Genomic DNA, 20,903 nt, shown 5'->3' with positions numbered 1-20,903 from the left:
AAAGAAAAAGGCCTATGAAACAAGAAATACAGAAATGTGGAACAGTTCCTTACTTTCGTACTAATTATGGCTTTCAGATGCTTCGATGTACTCTTCCGCGAATTCTAAATCATTACACTAGCAAAGGTATAGATGTGCCTCATTGAAGTGTCGCAGAATTAGCGGAAATTGCTACATAGTTTATAATTAGAATTATAAACTATGTAGCAATTTATTTAAGTGCAGAAGATTGCAGCAGTTTTCTTTTCTTTGTTGTATAAGCTATGTATAAACTATGTTTTCAGTTTTCCTTTATTGCTTGATCTTTACGTAAAGCAATGTGTCACATTGAAAAAAAAGTACTGTGATATTGAGATGCCCTTCAGCTGCTGCCATTGTTCACAAAGGGGGCGGAGGATCCCTCAAGCCGTCATTTGAACGGCTTTTCCCTCCGCCTCCTGTTACACTGTACTGTGACGAAGCAAATAAAGCAATCAATCAATCAGATACTGGCCGCTCCGAGGAACCGAGGAACTTTACTGAGTCAGAGACATGACAAGCCGTTGCTTCAAAATGTTTGCCAAATAAAGTACGAAGAGCACACTGAACCCGATTTAATTCATAAGCGGAGAGTTTGGACAGCTTGGAATACATTTCTAGCCCCGCTTTTAGTACAAGCACTGTATACGCTGCTCGCGCCGTTTGGACAAGGCGTAAGGAGCTCTGAAAGCACTTACAAGCTGTGGCCAAAGCTTCGTGTCGTGCACAAAGCCACCGTCTACGATATGCGTCGATAACGGAGGTTTGCTGCGCCGCACTGGCATAACGCGCTTGCATTGTAAACGTGGAGGCAATGTAGGCAGCTGAGGCAAACAATGGACGTGTCACCAAGTGACATAAACATGGCAGCACCCACGGGAGCGCCGCGAAATGGGTCAGTACGTCTAGATTCCGTTGGTCGCGTCGGCTGTTTGAGACGTATGCGCTCTCCCCCTCTGTTGAAGCTGCCGCGGGGCCGGCGTGTTTCTCTCACCGGCTTGCGTGACACACACACACACACACACACACACACACACACACACACGCACACACATGCAAATATAGCTTGGCTATGCCAAGAACCAGCGGTTCTTAGAAAACTTAGCTTACCTCAATCCCCAATGAAAAACCAAAAATATTACACATTAGCCGCGCATTCCGATTCAAGCAGCTTTGTACTTGTTGCATAATTCCTCCTTTGACCGAAATCACACATGTGCAGATGGTTCTTCAACTCCGACCAGCAGTGATTATTCCGTCTAAATCAATCATGAAAAAAAATTGACTCCTCATCCCGGCCCTGCGAAAATAGATGTCCAGCGAAGCTGTTGAAAACCACCACTACAACTACTGAGAGGGGTATGCAATGCTTTATTGCTTTAGAGTAATTTTAGCAATGATGATCTAGAGTAGTGGTAGTAATGGGAGTAATGGTAAGCGGTGCTGCAACAACATTGAAACCAGTTGCTAGGCTGGTTCTTTTATACACGAAAGGCTAGGGACGTCACTCCCCACGTCGCAAGCTGCCGTCGCCGCGGCAGCTTGCGCAACAGTAATATTTACCGGCAAAGATATGCGGGCAGCGCTACGTACTTCGAATTGTTATCAGTTGCGCCTTATCAGCAATTATGTGGTTCGGATGCTAGTTTTGTGCTCATTCTTCATTGAAACCTATGCTGTTCTTTATGTTGCATGCATGATTCCAAAGAATGTATGCGCTGTTCACTTCACTTTGCTGAGTGCCTGAAGCCTCTGTCTTATGCGGATACGAGCCACTGCTCCATCTTGCACTGCCGCCGGAATCGGTCCACATTTTCAAAGCTCACGGACTCAGGCACGAAAAATGGCGAACACCGAAAAGCTAACGGTTTCGCTGCAAAAATAAAAAACTTCACACGCCACGGAGTCGACGAGTTCGAAGCTCGTTGCCCTCCCTGAAGCTGTTCATCATGTTAATCTAATCACTGGGGTGTATCCAGCGACTCGAAGGCAGTCCTGCTATGTCTTTGTCTGCTATTCATCGCCGGTCAAGAACAACTTGAGTCGGAGATACGAAAAGCACACCACCAAGCGTTCTAAGAATGTCACGACGTCGTGTTTCAGCGGGAGACATATCGGTATCTTAGGCAACGACAGCACCGTCCAAGTTGCCCGCACAGCACGCGAATGAATAGAATTGTACTTTTATTCCGCTGTTCCGAACGGACGCAGCGTGGCACGTTTGCAAGCTCGCCCGTGATACGGACCTTACGACAATGGCATTCACCTGATTCCACGCGCGATAGCTTGCAATCTGCAACTCCTCTGTGCACGTGTTACCCTGTGCCTCTCGTTTTGAAGCAGCCCAATTGTGTCGCTTGCACCTGGGTTTTGCGTTTACCAATGCGTATGTGCACCCTTTACTGGAATAGCCAGCAGCGCTGATTGCAACGTCTGTTTTTTTTTGCAAAGGAGTCATTCAACACCTTAAGTTGCGACTCATTTCCTTTGAAGATCAACCATTTGCTCTCTGCACCGTACTTAGGCAGCACGATGGGAAATTATATTCCCTAAGGCCAAGATCTTGGGATCATGGAGTCTCACATCGGCACCAAGAGAGAGCTACAAGAGCACTGCTGGCGGTTTTTGAAGTCAACCGTATTGAGTAAGCCCGTAAATCTGTGTAGCCGAGAGTAGAGCATTCAAATTCCTCCGCGCCTCCGGCGTGCATAAATTCGGTTCCTGTCTTCCTCCTAACTGTATTTCTTTCATTTTTTCCCTCCCTAGTGTGGGGTCGCTAATTGAGCTCAACGCTGGTTGACCTCCCTGCCTGTTCGTTATACGACACTATTGGAGAAACTGTAGTTCTCATAGACGTTCGCAACCCTCCCTATATCCTTTTTTTCATATTTTTTTGTTTCTTTGTATTTTCCTTATGCTGTTCTTTCCGTCTTTCATTTCCCCATACCTTTCCCCCAGTGCAGGGTAGCAAACTGGAATCTTGTCCGGTTAGCCTCCCTGCCTTTCCCATCCCGTTTATCTCTCTCTATCTCATTTATCTCCTCCTTTCTGTCATCTTTCCCGCGTCCCCGATCATCACTTGGCGTTCTTGCCTTCACAGAGACCTCGTGCCACGTTTTCTGAAGTTATCACCAATCAAGATTGTCTTCCATCAAGGATAGACCCCAGCAGCAAGGCCTTCATTCCCGTTGTGGTGTCTCCAACAGCCTATAGTGTTCCGGGTGTAAAGAAGGTCAATCACCGAAAAACAGCTCTGAAACAGATGACGCTGCTATTAATGAATGATACCTACGGGGACCAAATACACACCAATACCGATGGTTTGGTCTCATCTACCAGCTGTTCAGGTGCCGTTGTCATTCCGGCTACGAAAACCACAGTCAAATTCAAACAGTCGCACATGACAACATCAACGGCGGCAGAGCTTGCTGCCCTGCGTTCTGTTGTAAAATACCTCCTGCAAGAGACACCTCAGAAATGGGTCATCTTTTGCTATTCTAAGGCAGCACTTCAGAATCTGCATTTTGCCCTTTATCACAGGACTCATGCGCAGCTGGCATATGAGATAAGAGAAGACCACCATCAAACTATCGCTAAAGGGCGTCATATTATATTTCAGTGGCTACCTGGACATATCAGCATTGCTGGTAATGACCTCGCCGCCGAGGCCGCCCGATATGCCCTTCTGGAAGGCCGACCAGTTCCAATCCCCTTATCCAGGACCGATGCTGCAAGAAAGCTTCATATTGTGGCTAAAGCTATGACACAGAAATATTGGTCTTCTCCCAACCTCCTGAAGTGTCATCTTCACAGACTTGTCTCATCCCTGAAGCTAGAAGTGCCATCAAAAGTTTCCCGCTCTGAGGCGACAGTATTGGGCCCCCTCTGGCTCGGGGTGGCATATACAAATGTCTACTCGTTCTGCATTGGAATGGGGGAAACGCATATGTGCGACTCTTGTGGAACCAGATAAACGACTAAACACGTCTTATGTATTTGTCCCCAGTACGACGTCGAGCGTGAAGCTCTCCGGGCAGCATTGAACCAGCTGGATTCTAGACCAGTTTCAGAAATGAAGATCTTTGGGCAATGGCCGTACTCATCGATGGCATAGAAGGCGACGAAAGCATTGTTGCAGTACCTGAAGTCTACAGGTTTTGGCGACCGTGTGTAGACATGGTGCGAACCTTCAAACGTGCGCGCAACGGTGTTCTCTCAATTGGTCTCAATATATGCCAGTACATCTATCGTTACATATCCCTTTTGTCAGCTATCCTGTCTCTATTCTTTTTTTTTTTACGTAACGAGGCAGTGCGTCATTAATACGCACTGCCTCGTTCATGGGCGACCTTGTTCATGGGCGACCTTGTTCATGGGCGACATTGATCATATGCTCATGGGCGACCTTGGCAAACGAGTGTCATAGCAAAGTGGGGCGATACCGGAGAGTGTCGCCATATATAGCCGAAGCAACGGAAGTCTCGTAATGACCACTGCAGATGTTAAATGAAAGTGACTTCAGAAATACGGTGCATATAGAGTGGTTGATTCCAAAGTTGCCCCCGCCTTCACCGTAAACGTGCAGGGTCCGTTAGTCCATAGTCGCGTCTCACGTGTGCCATCTTGAACGCGGCCCGTAAAGGGCTGCGCTTAGAGTGACGGCCTTCTAGTGCGGTCGCACAGAACAACTGCAGCGGTCCGCGAATATTCCACAGACAGGAAGGCTTTCTCTCGTCGACCTTTCGTTTTAACTGGCGCGCAATGCGGCGCGCGATGGACTGACTGACCGGTGACAGCGCGCTTGATATCCCCGACATGAAAGCAGCGGCGGCCACTGACTCTGCTCGGGTATCGCCGCTTTCACCTAGCACGTCGCACACAAACACTCGGGAACTTCTCACACATACACGCGGAGCTGCTCGCGCGCGTACACGGCCGTCTCGGCCTGCCGACGACGATGTCGTCTCGTCGCTCGCGTGCCGCAGCAGTGCGCGGGAGAGAGAGAAGAGATAGGGAAAGGTGATAAACGTAGCGGATGACGTCTCCAGATTGTGGCCCCGATAGTGATGACGTAGCCGCTTATATAAGGGGGCCTTCCGGAACTGCAGACTGCCCCAAGGGAGGTAGGATCATCAACTCCTCTCCTCTTCGACGCCTTGAAGACGCCTGCACCAGTCGCGGGAACATCGCGCGCCGCTTGCGCCTTCTTCTTGGGTCCGAAAGCGAAAATGGGAGCGCAAAAGTGGATCTTCCCGACGGTCTTCCTAGCATTCTTGGCCGCGGTTCTCGTTCAAAGGTAAGCGAGACCGCGCGCATTGCATTCTGGCATTCTCGTCATCTTGTACACTTCGTGCACCTGTGTATGTTTCCAGCGTTTCGCGTAATGACAAGAGGCAGAACCGTAGGTGTTTCAGATGTTCTTTTTTTGTCTTATTAACGTAATTTTTTACTAAAATGTACCTTCAAAGCATTGGAAGATATTGTGGGTGGCTTTTGGTGCAAGCCCCACTGCCCACCCAAGGTGGAGGGCTCTCATCAAAACTGCAGTTGTAAGTTGTAAGTGTCCCAGTATATATTCTCCGAATACAGCGTGTTTCGTGCTGTACTAACTCTTTACTGAGAAGCGAATTTCCCTTGGCTTTTTTTCGTTCACGTTTTTCTTTTTCTTTTTTTCCTCAGCTATATGTGCCTCGCTCATAGTATCGATATCATTCGTTTATAGAAAATGAAAGGCATTATAAAGAATATGGACCTTTCCGCTCAAAGATTGACATTTACACGCAGCGGTTTCTGCGCATCTTCACAGCGTGTGTGAGTGGCCCGAATACTGGTGTGAGAGAAAAAAAAAAGAAGATACTTTACAATCGGCGATGTTCAGTAGTGGTATTAAGCAATGCGTGGCATTTAGACTAACAAAATACATACCGTCAATGTAGGGCGTTGTAACAAGTCGTTGCAGGGCAACGCGTAATTCCGCAAAAGCGTACTTTGCGGGCATTAACAGTCGATGAGGGATGAACGGAGGTGGGATTTGCTTAGAAATTTTATGAATGTTCTGCTTTGCACGCTGCACCAGTGATTTCATGTGGCGTCGCTATAGACGAAAATCGCCAACGAAGGCAATGACAAGTTTCGATTTATTTTTGCGCTTTGATTGCTTGTCTCTATCAAACGAGTGGCTTAAAATATCGATGTCCAGTGCATCCATATTATTGTGTCTTCATTATGGATCATTTTATCCTATGTGCGTTAAAGTTCGCAAGCATCTTACCCCATCATCATGCCGTGATGTGTATGTGTGTGGTCCAGCCCCAGCATCATCGCCCACATCTACAAAAAAAAAAGTCTAACCCAAGAACATACGTTGTGATACCAGTATCTCTACGTGGCAAATGTTAGTTTAAAAGGGAAACTGCGCGAGTGGAATGATTCGGTATTGTGTACGCGTTTTAATGCGGTGCGCAAAAATTTTTTTACAGGCGCACACTTGAGTGGAAACGAAAATCATGTTAAATGGCACGATGCGTGAAGAGTGGGGCTGCATGCTGATTTTCGTAAAGAGTCTTGCATTCATTTATTGTCTTTAACACTTCAGTGCCGAGACATGATATGAAGTCTAGCAATTCTGGATAATATTTCGTAAGGCATAAACAACTGTGCATCACGTTTCTTTGACTTTGCGATGAGTTTATTGGATAATTGATGCATTTTTCTACCGGTACACAAATAACATTTGTGCTAGTCCATCGTGTACTGCATATACCAGTGGTTACAGCTCTAGAAAATTTTATTGCCGTTGCATTCAACGCTCTATTACAGTCGGGCGCTTTGAATCAAGACCTCGTACTTATCAATAATTCAATGTCTCGTTACTCAGGGTGGTCAAGGAGCACTCAAATCTTCGCATCTTGAAACAATGAAGCGCTCGTGTGGGATTTTCTCGGTCTAGTGGCTTACCGGGCGCGCGACCGTGACAGTTTGTCACCTTACGAATACTGATCCTGGTAACAGCCGACGTTAGCCCGCGTTGCTCTGAACAAACTTTTTTAAGAGCGAAGCTCTTTAGGCTCTCGTTGTCGCCGTCGTCGTCGTAGCTCCCCGTCGCGCACGCAGCGTGCATACCGACCGCGCACAGGTGTTGCGCTGCGCCGGCGCCGCTACGAAACCCCTCTCCGAGCAAGCGCACGACGTCATGCGCAGAACCGCTCGCAGAGCACACGCAGCGCGCATACCGACTGCGCGTAGCCGTTGCGCCGCGCCGCTGTCGCTACACTTAGCACTGCAGTATGGAGGAGCGCGAACGTAAGCGCAAACGTCGTGACTCTGATCCTACACTTCGAGAACGAGACGCGGTAGCCCAAGGGCAACGCCGCGAAGCTAACCCCGAGCTACGAGCACGAGAAGCAGCAGCACGCCGGCAACGGCAGCCAAGACCCCGAAGCGAAAGCTCGAGCAGCAACCGTAATCGTCCAAGGAGCTTCGCTCCATCATCAGCATTCACTTCGTGGATCGGCTGCCAATATTTTTTTTTTTTTTTTTGCACAACGGGACTGAATGAAAAACTGTAGTCGTTGCCAGTTACATTGCTTGTGTCTGTAAGGAAGATGTAAAGGATTCCCTTTGCATCTTCTCTTCCTTTCTCTTTTTTTTCTACCCTTTCCCCATCTGCCAGTGCAGAGTAGCCAACCTGACAGTTAATCTGTTTAACCTCTCAGCGCTTAATCTCCTATTTTCTCCCTCCCTATCTCTTCTACGCATGCTTGATCTCGATACATGCCGCAATCCAACGCTACTCGGTTTCCGCCAGTCGCTGTGAGATTTCGCACGTGAAGGAGAAATACTCGCCAAAATATATCTTCACCCTTCCTCCTGCTTTCCCTTTTCCCCTATACTGTCGAACCCGGATATATCGAACATGAAGGGGATCAGAAAAAAGTTCGATGTATAGGTAATTCGATATATATAAAATAAAAGGTTTATACAGAATCTTTCAAGGGGATTTTACAGCTGTTCCATATACACAATAATTCGTTATATGTGTGTTCGATATATCCGGCTTCGACTGTAATAATAAAGCATTTACGTCGCATCCAAAGGCGTTCTCGCTAGTGCTTGCGCCGACCGCGGACCGCCGACCCCGGAACAACCCCTCACGAGATCGCTTTCGAAAGTGATCCTTGCTCGCACACTGGAATGTACCGTAAATAAGGCTCGTTATTCGCGGCCACCAGAAGTGCTGCAGATTCTTAGTCAATGGCCTTTTGCCAAACAGTGTCAAAGAAGCAGCGAATGTCCTGCCGCTGACGCGGACAATGGAAGCGAACTCGAGGCACATAATCCAGTGCTACGGACATTTTGTAGATTAGGGCATGGCGCGTACACAAATAGGAAAGGCACACGTAAGTCATGTAAACGCCACACGTAGTATCAGTATGTGCACAAGGCTTACATATATCTTCGCTGGATTTTTCTCTGTCCGTTCCTGACAGCTCTTCTCCTCCGACCTTCACTTTGAGCAGACAAGTGGTTTACAGGAGCGTAGCCCCTAATCTACCTCCTTACGTACTCCTCAGACCTTTATCTTAGTTTCTTTGCGACCCTCTGAACAGTGTGAAAGGATCACTGCAACTTTTTTTAACCATGGTCACGTTTATTTTATTAACTGCGTGATTCAGTTCTGGTATTACACGAAAGAGAGCAGCTATATGATATCGAGACACGCAATGCATCTATAAACTGTGGTTTGTTACGGCACAGGCACTAAGCACGGCTATCATTGGAGAGTGCCACGGCCTCGAAGAATGGATTCCCTCCGGCACTGCCACAAATCACTGAAAGCATCCTTCGAGAAAACAGCTTTAGGTCATCGTCCACGTACATTGTTTACACTTGACAGATAGCTTGTCAGGTTCATCGTGAGTTGGTGAGGCATGCACGTGGCAAGTTGTGCTACCTGTATTTCAGGCAGGAGTAAACACCACTCTTCAGAAATCTAGCCATATACAGGGTGTTTCAGCGAACACTTTCAAGGGATTTTAAAGGTTGCCTGTGGCAGATAGCACAATTCTAGTTCATGAGCTTGTCTACTCGAAGAGGACATTATTTGCACAATAACTTGAAATACATTGTCGACTAATTAACAAATATTTACTAATTAAGTTTGTAACGAATTACATTACGGCCGATATTGCAATTTACAAATTCCGGCCGTGGAGTTCGCAAGGCAGATTCACTTGGAATGAATTCTCAGGATGCCACTAGTTCCAGTTACTTTCTTAACAAAATGTCGTTTTATGCATTGAAGCACAAAAGTAACTGAAACGCCAGTGCATTTCTCCGCAATGTTCGGGAATGATCTTGAAACTTGTGTCATCCTGAGAACTCGTTTCGAGTGGATCCGCCTTGCGAACTTCACGGATTAAGAAGTTGCAATATGGGCAATTAGTTAAATACTGAATTATTATTTTTTTCTTAGTTAGTCGACAATGCATTTCAATTTTTGTGCAAGTAATGTCCGCCTCTTCGAGTAGACCAGCTCATGAACTAGAATCGTGCTATGTGCCACAGGTGACCTTTAAAATTTTTCGAAAGTGTTCGCTGAAACACCCGGTATATTAAACGCAAGCACACATTCTTTCTGAAAACCCTTTCTTGGTACATTTTGCGCACTACCGAAACAATCGGACAGAAACATGATCTCCTGACATAAGTTTCTTTCATAGTCATTATCATCACCCAGAAGAAAAAGAAAAATGATGGGGTTGCATACTAGGAACACATCGCTAACTGGTCGTATAGTTCTCAATCGCTCTTCAACGAGTTGAATTACAATTTCTATTTCAAACCTCCATACATTGTGTATTATCCTTACTTCATGGTCGCCACGATGTTGAAAATTACTCGTCTGCTCTCGCTCTTTCCTCTTTATATTATGCTTTTTTTACTATTATAAAGCATTTAGGCAACAGACATCATGACGGACGCCGGTAGAAACTGTTCCCTGCGAATATACCTGTGATTTTTTTTTTACGTTACCAAATGGCCTTTTTTTTTAATCGCCTGTGACACAAAGCACAAACCTACCTGTTGAGGTGGTTTACCCGAAGAGCGGGACATTACTTGCAGAAAAAGTAAAAATACGTGATTGAATAATTGAATAATAAAAAAAATTCGCTAATCAACTTTCGGGCACATATTGTAATACACTAATTGAAGACAGTGAGTTCTCAAGGCACGTTCACTTAGAACGAATTTTTAAATTAGCCCCAGTTCTGAGTAAAACGCGGTAAAAATGCACTGGTTATTAATCATACTTCCTGAACTGCAAGTATTCCTGGAACACCAATGTATGTGCACCAACGACGCACATTCGGGAACACTTATCTCAAAACTGATCTATCCTCAGAATTCGTTCCGAGTAGATATACTCCGCGAACTGACCAGCTAAAACTGATAAATTGCAATATGTGCCCTAATGTGGTTAATTTAAAAGTTAACTGCCTAAATTTTGGTAATTAGTCCGTTGTGCATTTTCATTTCTTGCGCAAATAATGCACGCCTCTTAACGTAGTCCAACTCAAGGAGCATGATTCTGCTACATGCCACAACCGTATTTTTTTTTTAATCGCTCTGGTTAAAAAAGAAAACACCCTTTATATCAGCGCGCTGACTACGTGCTGCCTGTTGCACTACCGTCTTCACCTTGCCCAACACCTCTCTTTGCCTTCGACAACTTTATCTCGCGGCCTAGCTCGTGTGCTAACGACGCTGTCTCGGTCATCGCTCCCGCTGTCTTTTTCTCCCTTCATTTCGGATCATACAGCCTACATTTCAGAGCATATCGCTCACAGCATTTCGCTGTGTATGTGTCTTCTAATTCTTGGTCTCTGTCGTGTTGCGCTGCTCCATGTCTATTATATATCGCTGCTGCTCTTGACATTTACTGCACCCGTATCGATCAAAATGTGGACATGTTCGCATAGAGTTTTGCGCACCTAAACTATGATAAGCAATTGAGGTGCGCACTAGAGATATGACTGCACACGTGCGTATATGCAGAATACTACCTTTTGCAATCTGCTTGATGCACACGCATGTTTCAGTTCCAGACGCTACATACGTATTTAGAGTATGCTGAAAGTTATAAACACACGTATATTTATAGTACTGGCGTGGTATACAGAACTTTGGAGATCGAAATTAATCCTGCGCCTTGAATCGCTGCAACGTTAGCCCATGACGTAGCATTTCAACTTATATACATGGATACTTTCTTATTATTTTACTTAAGGTACGTAAGCTTGGAGCAAATACCAGTATAGTCGAACAAGGAATTTCGCTGACGCCACCGTTTCGACAAGGGCATTTGTGACAAGGCCCTGACAAAGACAAGTCCCATTGTCGAAACGTTGGTTCCATCGGCGTTTCTTGTTTTACTGCTGGCAATCACTACGAGCAACCACCTTCCTGTGAACTTTTGTCACATAAGCCTGAAATATTGTGCGAATGACAACGTGTTTAAAGTAGACCTGCTCCTATGCATCGGCGTCCTTAGCATTTCGCTGAAGAAAAAAAATCGCGGGCGTGATTCTAGGCCACAGTGGTCCTATTCCGATGAGGTAACCCTCAGAATGCGGCCGCCGGCCAGAACACAAAGACAGCCGTGTGCTGAGATTATGAAGTGCGCCTAAGCGACCCAGGTGTACTAAATTAACCCGTAGCTGTTCACGACGGGGTCCCTCATAGTCGTATTACGGCGTGCACTTACATCCAGTGCGGTGCAGCACTGAGACGCCAAAAAAAAAAAGAGGTGAGTCAGCCAACCAGCCAGTCTTTGTTATCACATATCCGGGTCCACGTATGAGCGACGCATGACCGGTTAAGAAACAATGTCGTTGATTACTGAGCTTCTCGCAATAGAGCTTCCTTTAGTTGTGCTTTATTGCACAGCACAGCAAGTCTGTTTTCTCTGAAAGTTAGAACAGGCGCACGTACAGCTAGGACAAAGTTCGGGCATGAACGTTTGGATACAGCACTCGAATGGTGAGAATGAGTTCACTCAAGGCACACAGAATTTTTTTCAATTTCTCCACAATTCCTGAACCTCCGGGGGAAAAAAAACATTCACGGTGGCAACTGCGTGCGTTTGTACCAGCGTGGTTGCCATTGACACAATATTTTGTTTCTCATTCTATGCAAACCCACTGATGTTGCCACGATAACCTTAGGTCTATGGAAAAGATGACGAAGGCACGCTTAAATCCCCTTCAACTCTGTTAGAACATCTATACCTGAAGGTATTAAGCGCAAGCACAGGACCGCCTATGGTCGTTGTCGCTGCAAAAGCATGAAACGTTTTTAACCTCTCGACGGTTTAGAGATTTGAAACCAGTAACGAAGTAGGCTGACAATGCTTTTTACTGCAAGAAAATGGCAGTAATATCTGGCTTTTATAATGAAGGGGCTAAGATAAAGCAAAGTAAGGCAAAAGTCACCTTAAGACCTCCCTTCTGCTGCAAGCTTAATAGCAATGCCAATCACCTAAAATGAACTGCGCTGAGTCATGCGAACAGACTCTAGAGAGTAGAACTTGCCGAGGTAATATCAGTTAATTAGAGCTGCGTTATCATATAATCCTCACGGCAGTGATAACGCCCGCGAGGAACACGACATCCACCCTGCAGGGAAGGTGTCAAAAGGAGTAAGAATTGTCCTAGCAACAAGTGCGTTTCATTACACTAGAGTGGTCAATAGTTTAGGGTATCCTGGTTACCGCGTTTGGATGCGGTTGATACAAGCGCCATTTTGGTCAGTTTTGCGTTATGTACTGTAGAGAGAAAGAGAGAGAAACATTTATAGCACCCTGTCCGGGGCTATTGGGCGTTTGGGTGGCGGTCAGTGGTGACAAAAGACAGAGGCCAAGATGTAACTTTGATGGCGCCGTCCCGTTGGTTTGGTCGGCTTCCTCTGGTATGGTTATGGTTAGCCCAATGGTGGTGGTAAATTTCGTCAACGCGGCCACGTTGCCCGCTGTTGGTTAGGCAGCCACTATTCAAGTGTGTGGGGCTTCAGGTAGCGTATTAGAATAGATTGAAGTGCACGTTAGATGAATGGAAAATCTCAGAGTGCATGGGGTCTATCGGGGTATCACCAGCAATGTGTGAATTTGGGAAGAAACTGAAATAGCCGACACGACTCCATTTATCTATGTTGAACAGAAAGAGAGAGGAAGTAGATCCCCACGACAGTGGCTACCTCATTTCGTTCTTTAGCTAGCAGAAGTATCAAACACTTTGCGTAAGGACAGACCACACATTTTCTTTTGAACGTTGGTACATAATTTTGCGCGATTAAAATTTTAATTCTGCGCTTTTACGTGCCAAAAAACTATCTGATTATGAGGCACGCCATAGTGGGAGACTCCGGATTAATTTTGATCACCTGGGGGCCTTTAACGTGCACCCAGTGCACAGAACACAGACGTTCTTGCATTTCGCTCCCATCGAAATGCGGCCGCCGTGGCCGGGATTTATTCCGCGACCTCATGCTAATAGCAGCGCACCGCCGTAACCACTAAACCACCACGGCAGATCATAATTTTGCGGCATATCCGGTTAATATACGCTCAAGTCATGAATATACCGATGTCAGCAATAAGTATACCATAGCCGGTAGTTGTAAACTCAGTCCAGGTCAAAGGCGTGCATTGAAGGCGCAAATTTATAAGCGCGGAGTCCGACGCAAGCAGTCACGAGATCGGTCTTGAATACCCTGTCAAAAATCTCTGAAAGCGACTCTAGTCTGTCGCTACAATTGGCTTGCCGGTCGTACTCTGAATGTTTCATCTGAATTCAAGAGGCACACATCTTGCCTTTATGTATATTACGCCAGGGAGGGCACCATTCTTACCAGCTAGAGATCTACAATGTCAACCAGGTGCTCGTCTGCATGACTTCTAATCGTTTTGTTGGTTTAGCTCTCTTGTTCGATTCGAAAGGAGGCTCTCACGCAGAGCAGTAGCTGCCCAATGTTAGGCAAACCCTCCCTGCTGATGTTATGTGCACGCCCCAAACACCGTGCCTAACTATACGCCGGGGGCGTGCTTGTGTGCCTGCACGTGTGTGTGCGCGCATGTAAGTGAGTGAGTGAGTGAGTGAGTGAGTGAGTGAGTGAGTGAGTGAGTGAGTGAGTGAGTGAGTGAGTGAGTGAGTGAGTGAGTGAGTGAGTGAGTGAGTGAGTGAGTGAGTGAGTGAGTGAGTGAGTGAGTGAGTGAGTGAGTGAGTGAGTGAGTGAGTGAGTGAGTGAGTGAGTGAGTGAGTGAGTGAGTGAGTGAGTGAGTGAGTGAGTGAGTGAGTGAGTGAGTGAGTGAGTGAGTGAGTGAGTGAGTGAGTGAGTGAGTGAGTGAGTGAGTGAGTGAGTGTTATATTGCTAGTGAAATCTAGCCTAGCAAAACTGCTTCCATTTTCCCCGTCCAAAAGCGGCCAAGTTAAGCCGAACCTTTATCCACTATCACTCATCAGCTAAGCCAGACGCTTCCGAGAAGGTCCCTCCGAGGAAGGGTCTGCCATACTGATAAGTCCGAATGCATCGCGGACAGTGCAGTCAAGGTCTCATGTCCTTGGGTGCACTCCGACCCATAACAAAATGTGTCACGACAACCACAACGCTGCAGTTTGTGTACTTATTTTCCAAATGCACCGTAAAAACTGCATATTGTCCGAGAAACCACTATCAGGGGGAATCCCTGGGGATGCCCTATAAGATCTGGCCCCGGTTAGCCTAGACCCTCCTGCCACTTCTTGTCTCGCATCGTAAAACAATGCAGTGAATTCGCAGTGAATCGTGGCGACAAACCTCTTCCCTGCTTCACCAAGGATTTACAGTCGTTGTCGCCATTTTATGGAAGCTTAGATGCGCGTCGTTGCATACATGCATGCAGATACGTATACATATATACATGCGATATAGCGCCGTGACACAAAGACCGCCAGATTAGACGGCAGCTCGCTCTTCTTAGAAGGTTTCGCAAGTGGAAACGAAGGCAGGGGTATATAGGCTTGGACTGTGGCAGCTATCAGAACGAGAGATAAAGCGGCAATTTATGCTCATTTAGGAACAATTAAAGTGGCATGCCCGCTGTAATAGGCGCTGTATAGAGGTGCCGACCTTCTCTGCGGCGGAGAACGTTCGAGATAATTGGCAGTTTGAGTGTTTTGTTTTGCCATATCTAGTCTTGCCTCCGCTAGGAGCACTCCTGCATTTTGTTTTTCTTTGCGTCACTGTTCGCGTACTCTTGATGGCACGGGTTTCTTTTTAGTATCCTAAAGTACGTTTGCTAGACAAGGGGCTAACCCAGTCCTTTAAAAGGGCGTTAAAGTGGTCTTGTTGGTATACATGACGACTCAGTAACAAACCGTGCACAACGGAACGAGCCAACGGCACGCAACAATGGTCGCAGCTTCCAAGACACACACTCTGCTAGTACTTCAATGCAAAAAACTCGCAATCTCCTCCATACAGCGCTAGATAACTGCTCGTGACGAAAAAGGAAATACCAAGGACTTCAAGGAGAACGTGACGCCTCTGCTGCAAGCCACGTTCTAGTTAAAAGAACGATCTAGTTAAGCTAGATCTCGTTGGGTTGGTAGTTTTCAGACTGAGGGCTGGTATGCAATATGAGATTCCACGCACGCACGCACGCACGCGCACACACACACACACGCACGCACGCACGCACGCACGCACGCACGGACGGACGGACGGACGGACGGACGGACGGACGGACGGACGGACGGACGGACGGACGGACGGACGGACGGACGGACGGACGGACGGACGGACAGACAGACAGACAGACGGACGGACGGACGGACGGACGGACGGACGGACGGACGGACGGACGGACGGACGGACGGACAGACAGACAGACAGGACAGACAGACAGACAGACAGACAGACAGACAGACAGACAGACAGACAGACAGACAGACAGACAGACAGACAGACAGACAGACAGACAGACAGACAGACAGACAGACGACGGACGGACGGACGGACGGACGGACGGACGGACGGACGGACGGACGGACGGACGGACGGACGGACGGACGGACGGACGGACGGACGGACGGACGGACGGACGGACGGACGGACGGACGGACAGACAGACAGACAGACAGACAGACAGACAGACAGACAGACAGACAGACAGACAGACAGACAGACAGACAGACAGACAGACAGACAGACAGACAGACAGACAGACAGACAGACAGACAGACAGACAGACAGACAGACAGACAGACAGACAGACAGACAGACAGACAGACAGACAGACAGACAGACAGACAGACAGACAGACAGACAGACAGACAGACAGACAGACAGACAGACGGACGGACGGACGGACGGACGGACGGACGGACGGACGGACGGACGACAGACGGACGGACGGACGGACAGGACAGACAGACAGACAGACAGACAGACAGACAGACAGACAGACAGACAGACAGACAGACAGACAGACAGACAGACAGACAGACAGACAGACAGACAGACAGACAGACAGACAGACAGACTAGCAAGCTTCTTCTGTGGCTTGCATTTTTATTGAAATAAAAATAAAAGAAAGAGATGTAATCACCCTATAATGGTGACGGCTACTCCTTTTCGCATAGCAAAAACAACAATATAAAAATATATGTAGTAAGAAAAGGAAAAGAAACAACGTCATGGGGCCAAACAACCACAGCACACAGTCATGTAGGCACACGAGCATATAGATATAAAAGGCAAAGGCAAGTCGCACCACAAAAACGTCACACACACACACGCACACACAAGCGGCCGCGATGTAGAATGCGATGAGCATGTAAACAGATGAGGAATTACACAGAGTTGAAATAATGCACGCACAGCATATCATAGTTAAAAGTGAGCTTCAGCACAGAATACAGAATGCACACGAATTCACAAGCGCTAATAATTACAAATAATAGAAGTAAGTTGTAGTTAAATTGTGTGACGATTCAATGCGATATGAAGTACTTGTTAAGGATGCCTGTGTCGTCGTAAAAATGCCTTCAATGCTGTTCGCTGTGTTATTTTCGGTGGCCATGGGCTCAGCAATTTTGCGAGTCAGAAAGGTCGATGAGGATGACTCGATTGTAGCTCTTGTTCTAGCTTCAGTCTTTGCGTCGCTTATGTGGGGTATTCGAGGAGTAGATTGGGAACATCCTTATCATTGTTGCCACAGGAGCAAGCCGGGGAAGAAGCCCGTTTTATGCGATATAGAAAATGTTTGGTGTATGCTGTCCCAAGGCAGAGCCGATGAATTAGTGTCTCGGTACTTTTCGAAAGTTCTACATCCAGCTGGTATTTGAGTTGAGGGTCCACTTCGTAAAGAGTTGATTCCTTAGTGTCTTCATTGAACCAGGTTGACATACACAAGTCCTGCCTTAGTACTCCTGAAATGCGTTGCGTGCCCAATGGTGGTAAAGGGATGAGTTGAATTTCTGCATCTTTGTGGGCCGATTTCGCCAACGAGTCCGCTAATTCGTTGCCGGTTCCACTTTGTTTTTGGGAACTTCTTGTTACTTCTATACTTTGTTAGCGGGAAAACTCCTATTCTGTGTCCTCAACATGCATCATAGTATGAACTAAATGATCGCGTCGAGCTGAGGCAAGTCATTGTCGTTCCTGTAGCTTTATCGTGCCTGCAGTTTCGAAAAAGGCAGAGGCACAACGCACGAGAGCATTTATTTGACGTGTGCGGCGCACAAGCCGTGACCTCGTCCAAACAGCCGGAAGAAAACATTTGGTCTGTTTGCACGTACGCCTTGGAAAACATGACGGCGGCAAAACGCCGCCATGCTGTTTGTTTCATCAGGCATATCGAGATGTCAGTGTTCCCCTTTCATAATGGTATAGGCCGCAGCCAGCGGTCTTACTCACCTACGACGGAGGCACAGCTGCACTTGTTTCGCTGGAGTTCCTCTTCGTGACATCTGACACCTATCAGCCATTCGAGGTCATTGCGCGATCTTTCGTATATAGTCCCGTTCGTTACCGGCAGAGTGACTGACTCGTGTTTTTCTCTTTTTTGTCAACAATCTCTGAGCGACAGCGCCAACGTTTTCGTCTAAAACAAAAATGCTAGCACTCAAACACATATCCAGAAAACTTAAATGCTGGCGTTTTGAATCTTTTCGTAGTCTAGGTGGTCATGCGCTTCGAAAACAAAGAACGGTGTGGCTCGTAAGAATAAATCCGATGCCCCGACGGTTGTGCTGATTAGTACTATTTACAGTAATAGCGCATCTGATAGCAGCAATAATCATTAGTGCATTTCTCTTAACAGTCACCACACTATAACAGCCTTAAAATACTATTATTACTACTCCTAGAATTACTGATGTTATATTTAGCTGTGCTGAATTACGAGTCGGCTAATTGCATAACACGAAATTATATCACGCCGTTACTTTGTCATCATCTGACCATGCAAATTTACCTCGGCTATAATATGCAAACCAACCAAGCTTTCTTCTGTATGCACAAAACGTCCTGTAACAAGCCTCACATTCTTATCACATATATGGTTTCAACGGAAAGATGTAGAAGGGCAGTGACTCGCAATAATGTTTTGCAACTAGAATAACACAGTAACCGCATGTCAAGTGAGTTGCTAATTTCCTTCTACCTATAAAATAAAAGAAAGCTGCACAAGGCCTGTCAGCAGAAGAAAGACAGAAAACGATGTTGACACTTCTCTCACCTTTTTAATGTATGCAACTATTACCCATTTATTATCTTCTCTTTAATTTACAATTTTTTTCAAGTTTTTTTTTCTTCCTGCTATACCGCCCGAATCATGGCCTATCCCTCGTGGTGGTTTGAGCCATGACACCTGGCATGAATCAAACAACCAACCCAATATTTCTATGCGCAGGCACTGCGTCCAGGCAATGATCGAAGCCCAAGACATTATATTCACCAACATCACTTCACCATCAATATACAACAAGCGAGTGAGGCCCTCCTACGCAATAGGTAAGCGAGATCATTCTCAAAACTGCACAATTGGACAGGTATTTTGCCCACCCCTACAGAATGGGGTCCGCATGTCACCCCATAATTCAATATGCTTTCCGCATATTTCACAATAAAAGTATATGAATTGCCCTTCCAGTCCATGTCTGTTGCGCACGGAGATTACAGTGTAGTAGCGTTTACATAAATGACCTCTTTCTGTATATTCCATTCTATCTGTAATCCTGCAAGTTTATCATCAATAAACTCAAACGAAAAACAAAACATTACGGGAATACTCGTCTACATTTATCGGTAGAAATGCCCCTTTCTTTCCTTTTTCTCTGCTTCTTGAACTCCTTACTGTCCTATCATTTCTTGTGATCTGATAACTAACAGAAAAACAGTAACGTACTTCGTCCTAATGTTGGCCCGTATTCACAAAACGTACTTACCCAAGTTAAGAGAGTGAGAACAAAAACCGTCCAACAGTGACAACGAACATGTCCTTTGCGAAGGCAGCTGAGCAATCAGAATAACTTCTTACGAACAAAAAGCTTTGTTAATTCGGCTCCTGCTGAACAACTTTCTGTAGACAATAAACGAAGGAACAAACGACGGCGAGCACAGTTTTATCGCACCGGTTAAGTCTGGTGGCATGAATTTGGTAAAAATTATTTTACTTCACGTGATCGGCTTTAAACTGAGTACTTCACAATCGCTCGTAGCTCTAGATTACCTGGTATTTCCCTGTACGAGGTCTTGTCGCTGAAATTGCTCGTTCGTACAAGCAGCTTAAAAAAATTGCAACACTCGAGTCATGTGCTGAACTCATTTCAAGTGCACCTAGTTGCAGTTTGTGCACTTTTGCGAACGTATAAAGTACGGAGTCATGTTGACAAGCGACACTGGTGCGTGAATTGTATTAAATTTCCGTTGGACAGGCTTGCAAACCTACGGCAAAAGTAATTGACTTAATGCTAATTCTCATTCACGCTCTACGGCTGTAACAATGCGGTTTTTTTTTTTTTTTTTTTTTTTTTTAGGGGCGAAGCACCTTAGGGCCGAGCCTTGTCCCTCGTCGTCCGTTGACCATAGCTCTGGTTTGCATGGAGACCGCTATAGGGGCGCTGCGGTGCACAAGGGATATATAAGCGCTGTATATACTGTACACATGTACAGTATATATGTGTATATGTATATATATATATATATATATATATATATATATATATATATATATATATATGCGGGGCATTCACGGTTACCCGAATGATCCCCCGGTGCTTCGCCCACTCATCGTCATTCACTTCGTGGATATGCGGTGATTTTTTGGTAGTAATGCCACTGTTTTGGATCAACATAATGCGTTCCGTCTGACCCGCAACAACAGATGCGATCCAGGTGCAGCAAATCATATACCGCTGTGCAAGCCGCGTTAGTTGAAATTGGGTTCGTTGTGCGTAGGTTGCATCTCAAGCCTTTACACGTGCTTTGCGAGCATGGTGATGCGCATGTTTGCTGTCATGCTGCAGCCCTTTTGGCAGGGCCTGCGGCATTACGGATTTTATCTCTTTCGTACTGGAAACACGCATTCGTTTCGCTGCTTCAGGTGTTCCTGTCGTCGTCAACACCAGCATAGACCTCTACAGCATGGCGTCCACGAACGACCTCCACACTGTGAGTTGAGTTAAAGCCTTTTATTGTGCTTCCCAAAAGACATCTGTCAAGCTCTAACAAGGATTTTTCCAAAGGAATTCCACAAAGTAACCAGGTCTCAATGGTCTTAATACTGCTTCAATGAGGATCAGTAAACATTCATGTATGAAATCTAATGTTCCGCATAAAATGTT

At 46.2% G+C, this 20,903-nt stretch overlaps 1 protein-coding gene across 2 annotated transcripts in view; it reads left to right on the top strand.

Annotated features, from left to right (window-relative positions):
• Positions 1-4,939: 4,939 nt before the first annotated feature.
• The window catches only part of LOC119455677 (glycine receptor subunit alphaZ1), a 43,496-nt gene continuing 27,532 nt past the window's right edge, over positions 4,940-20,903 (top strand). The window contains exons 1-3 of one of the 2 annotated variants that reach the window (XM_037717102.2): positions 4,940-5,314; positions 18,971-19,071; positions 20,663-20,730. In XM_037717102.2, coding sequence (XP_037573030.1) covers positions 5,247-5,314; positions 18,971-19,071; positions 20,663-20,730 — 237 coding nt within the window. In that variant the 5' untranslated portion in view covers positions 4,940-5,246. The remainder of the gene's footprint in view (positions 5,315-18,970; positions 19,072-20,662; positions 20,731-20,903) is intronic. The other variant, XM_049668949.1, reaches the window with a different exon arrangement.

This window comes from Dermacentor silvarum, chromosome 6 (genome assembly GCF_013339745.2).
Source record: "Dermacentor silvarum isolate Dsil-2018 chromosome 6, BIME_Dsil_1.4, whole genome shotgun sequence".
Classification (NCBI taxonomy): Eukaryota; Metazoa; Arthropoda; class Arachnida; order Ixodida; family Ixodidae; genus Dermacentor; species Dermacentor silvarum.
Note: the sequence above shows the minus strand (reverse complement) of the source record. Positions and strands in the feature narration are given on the sequence as shown.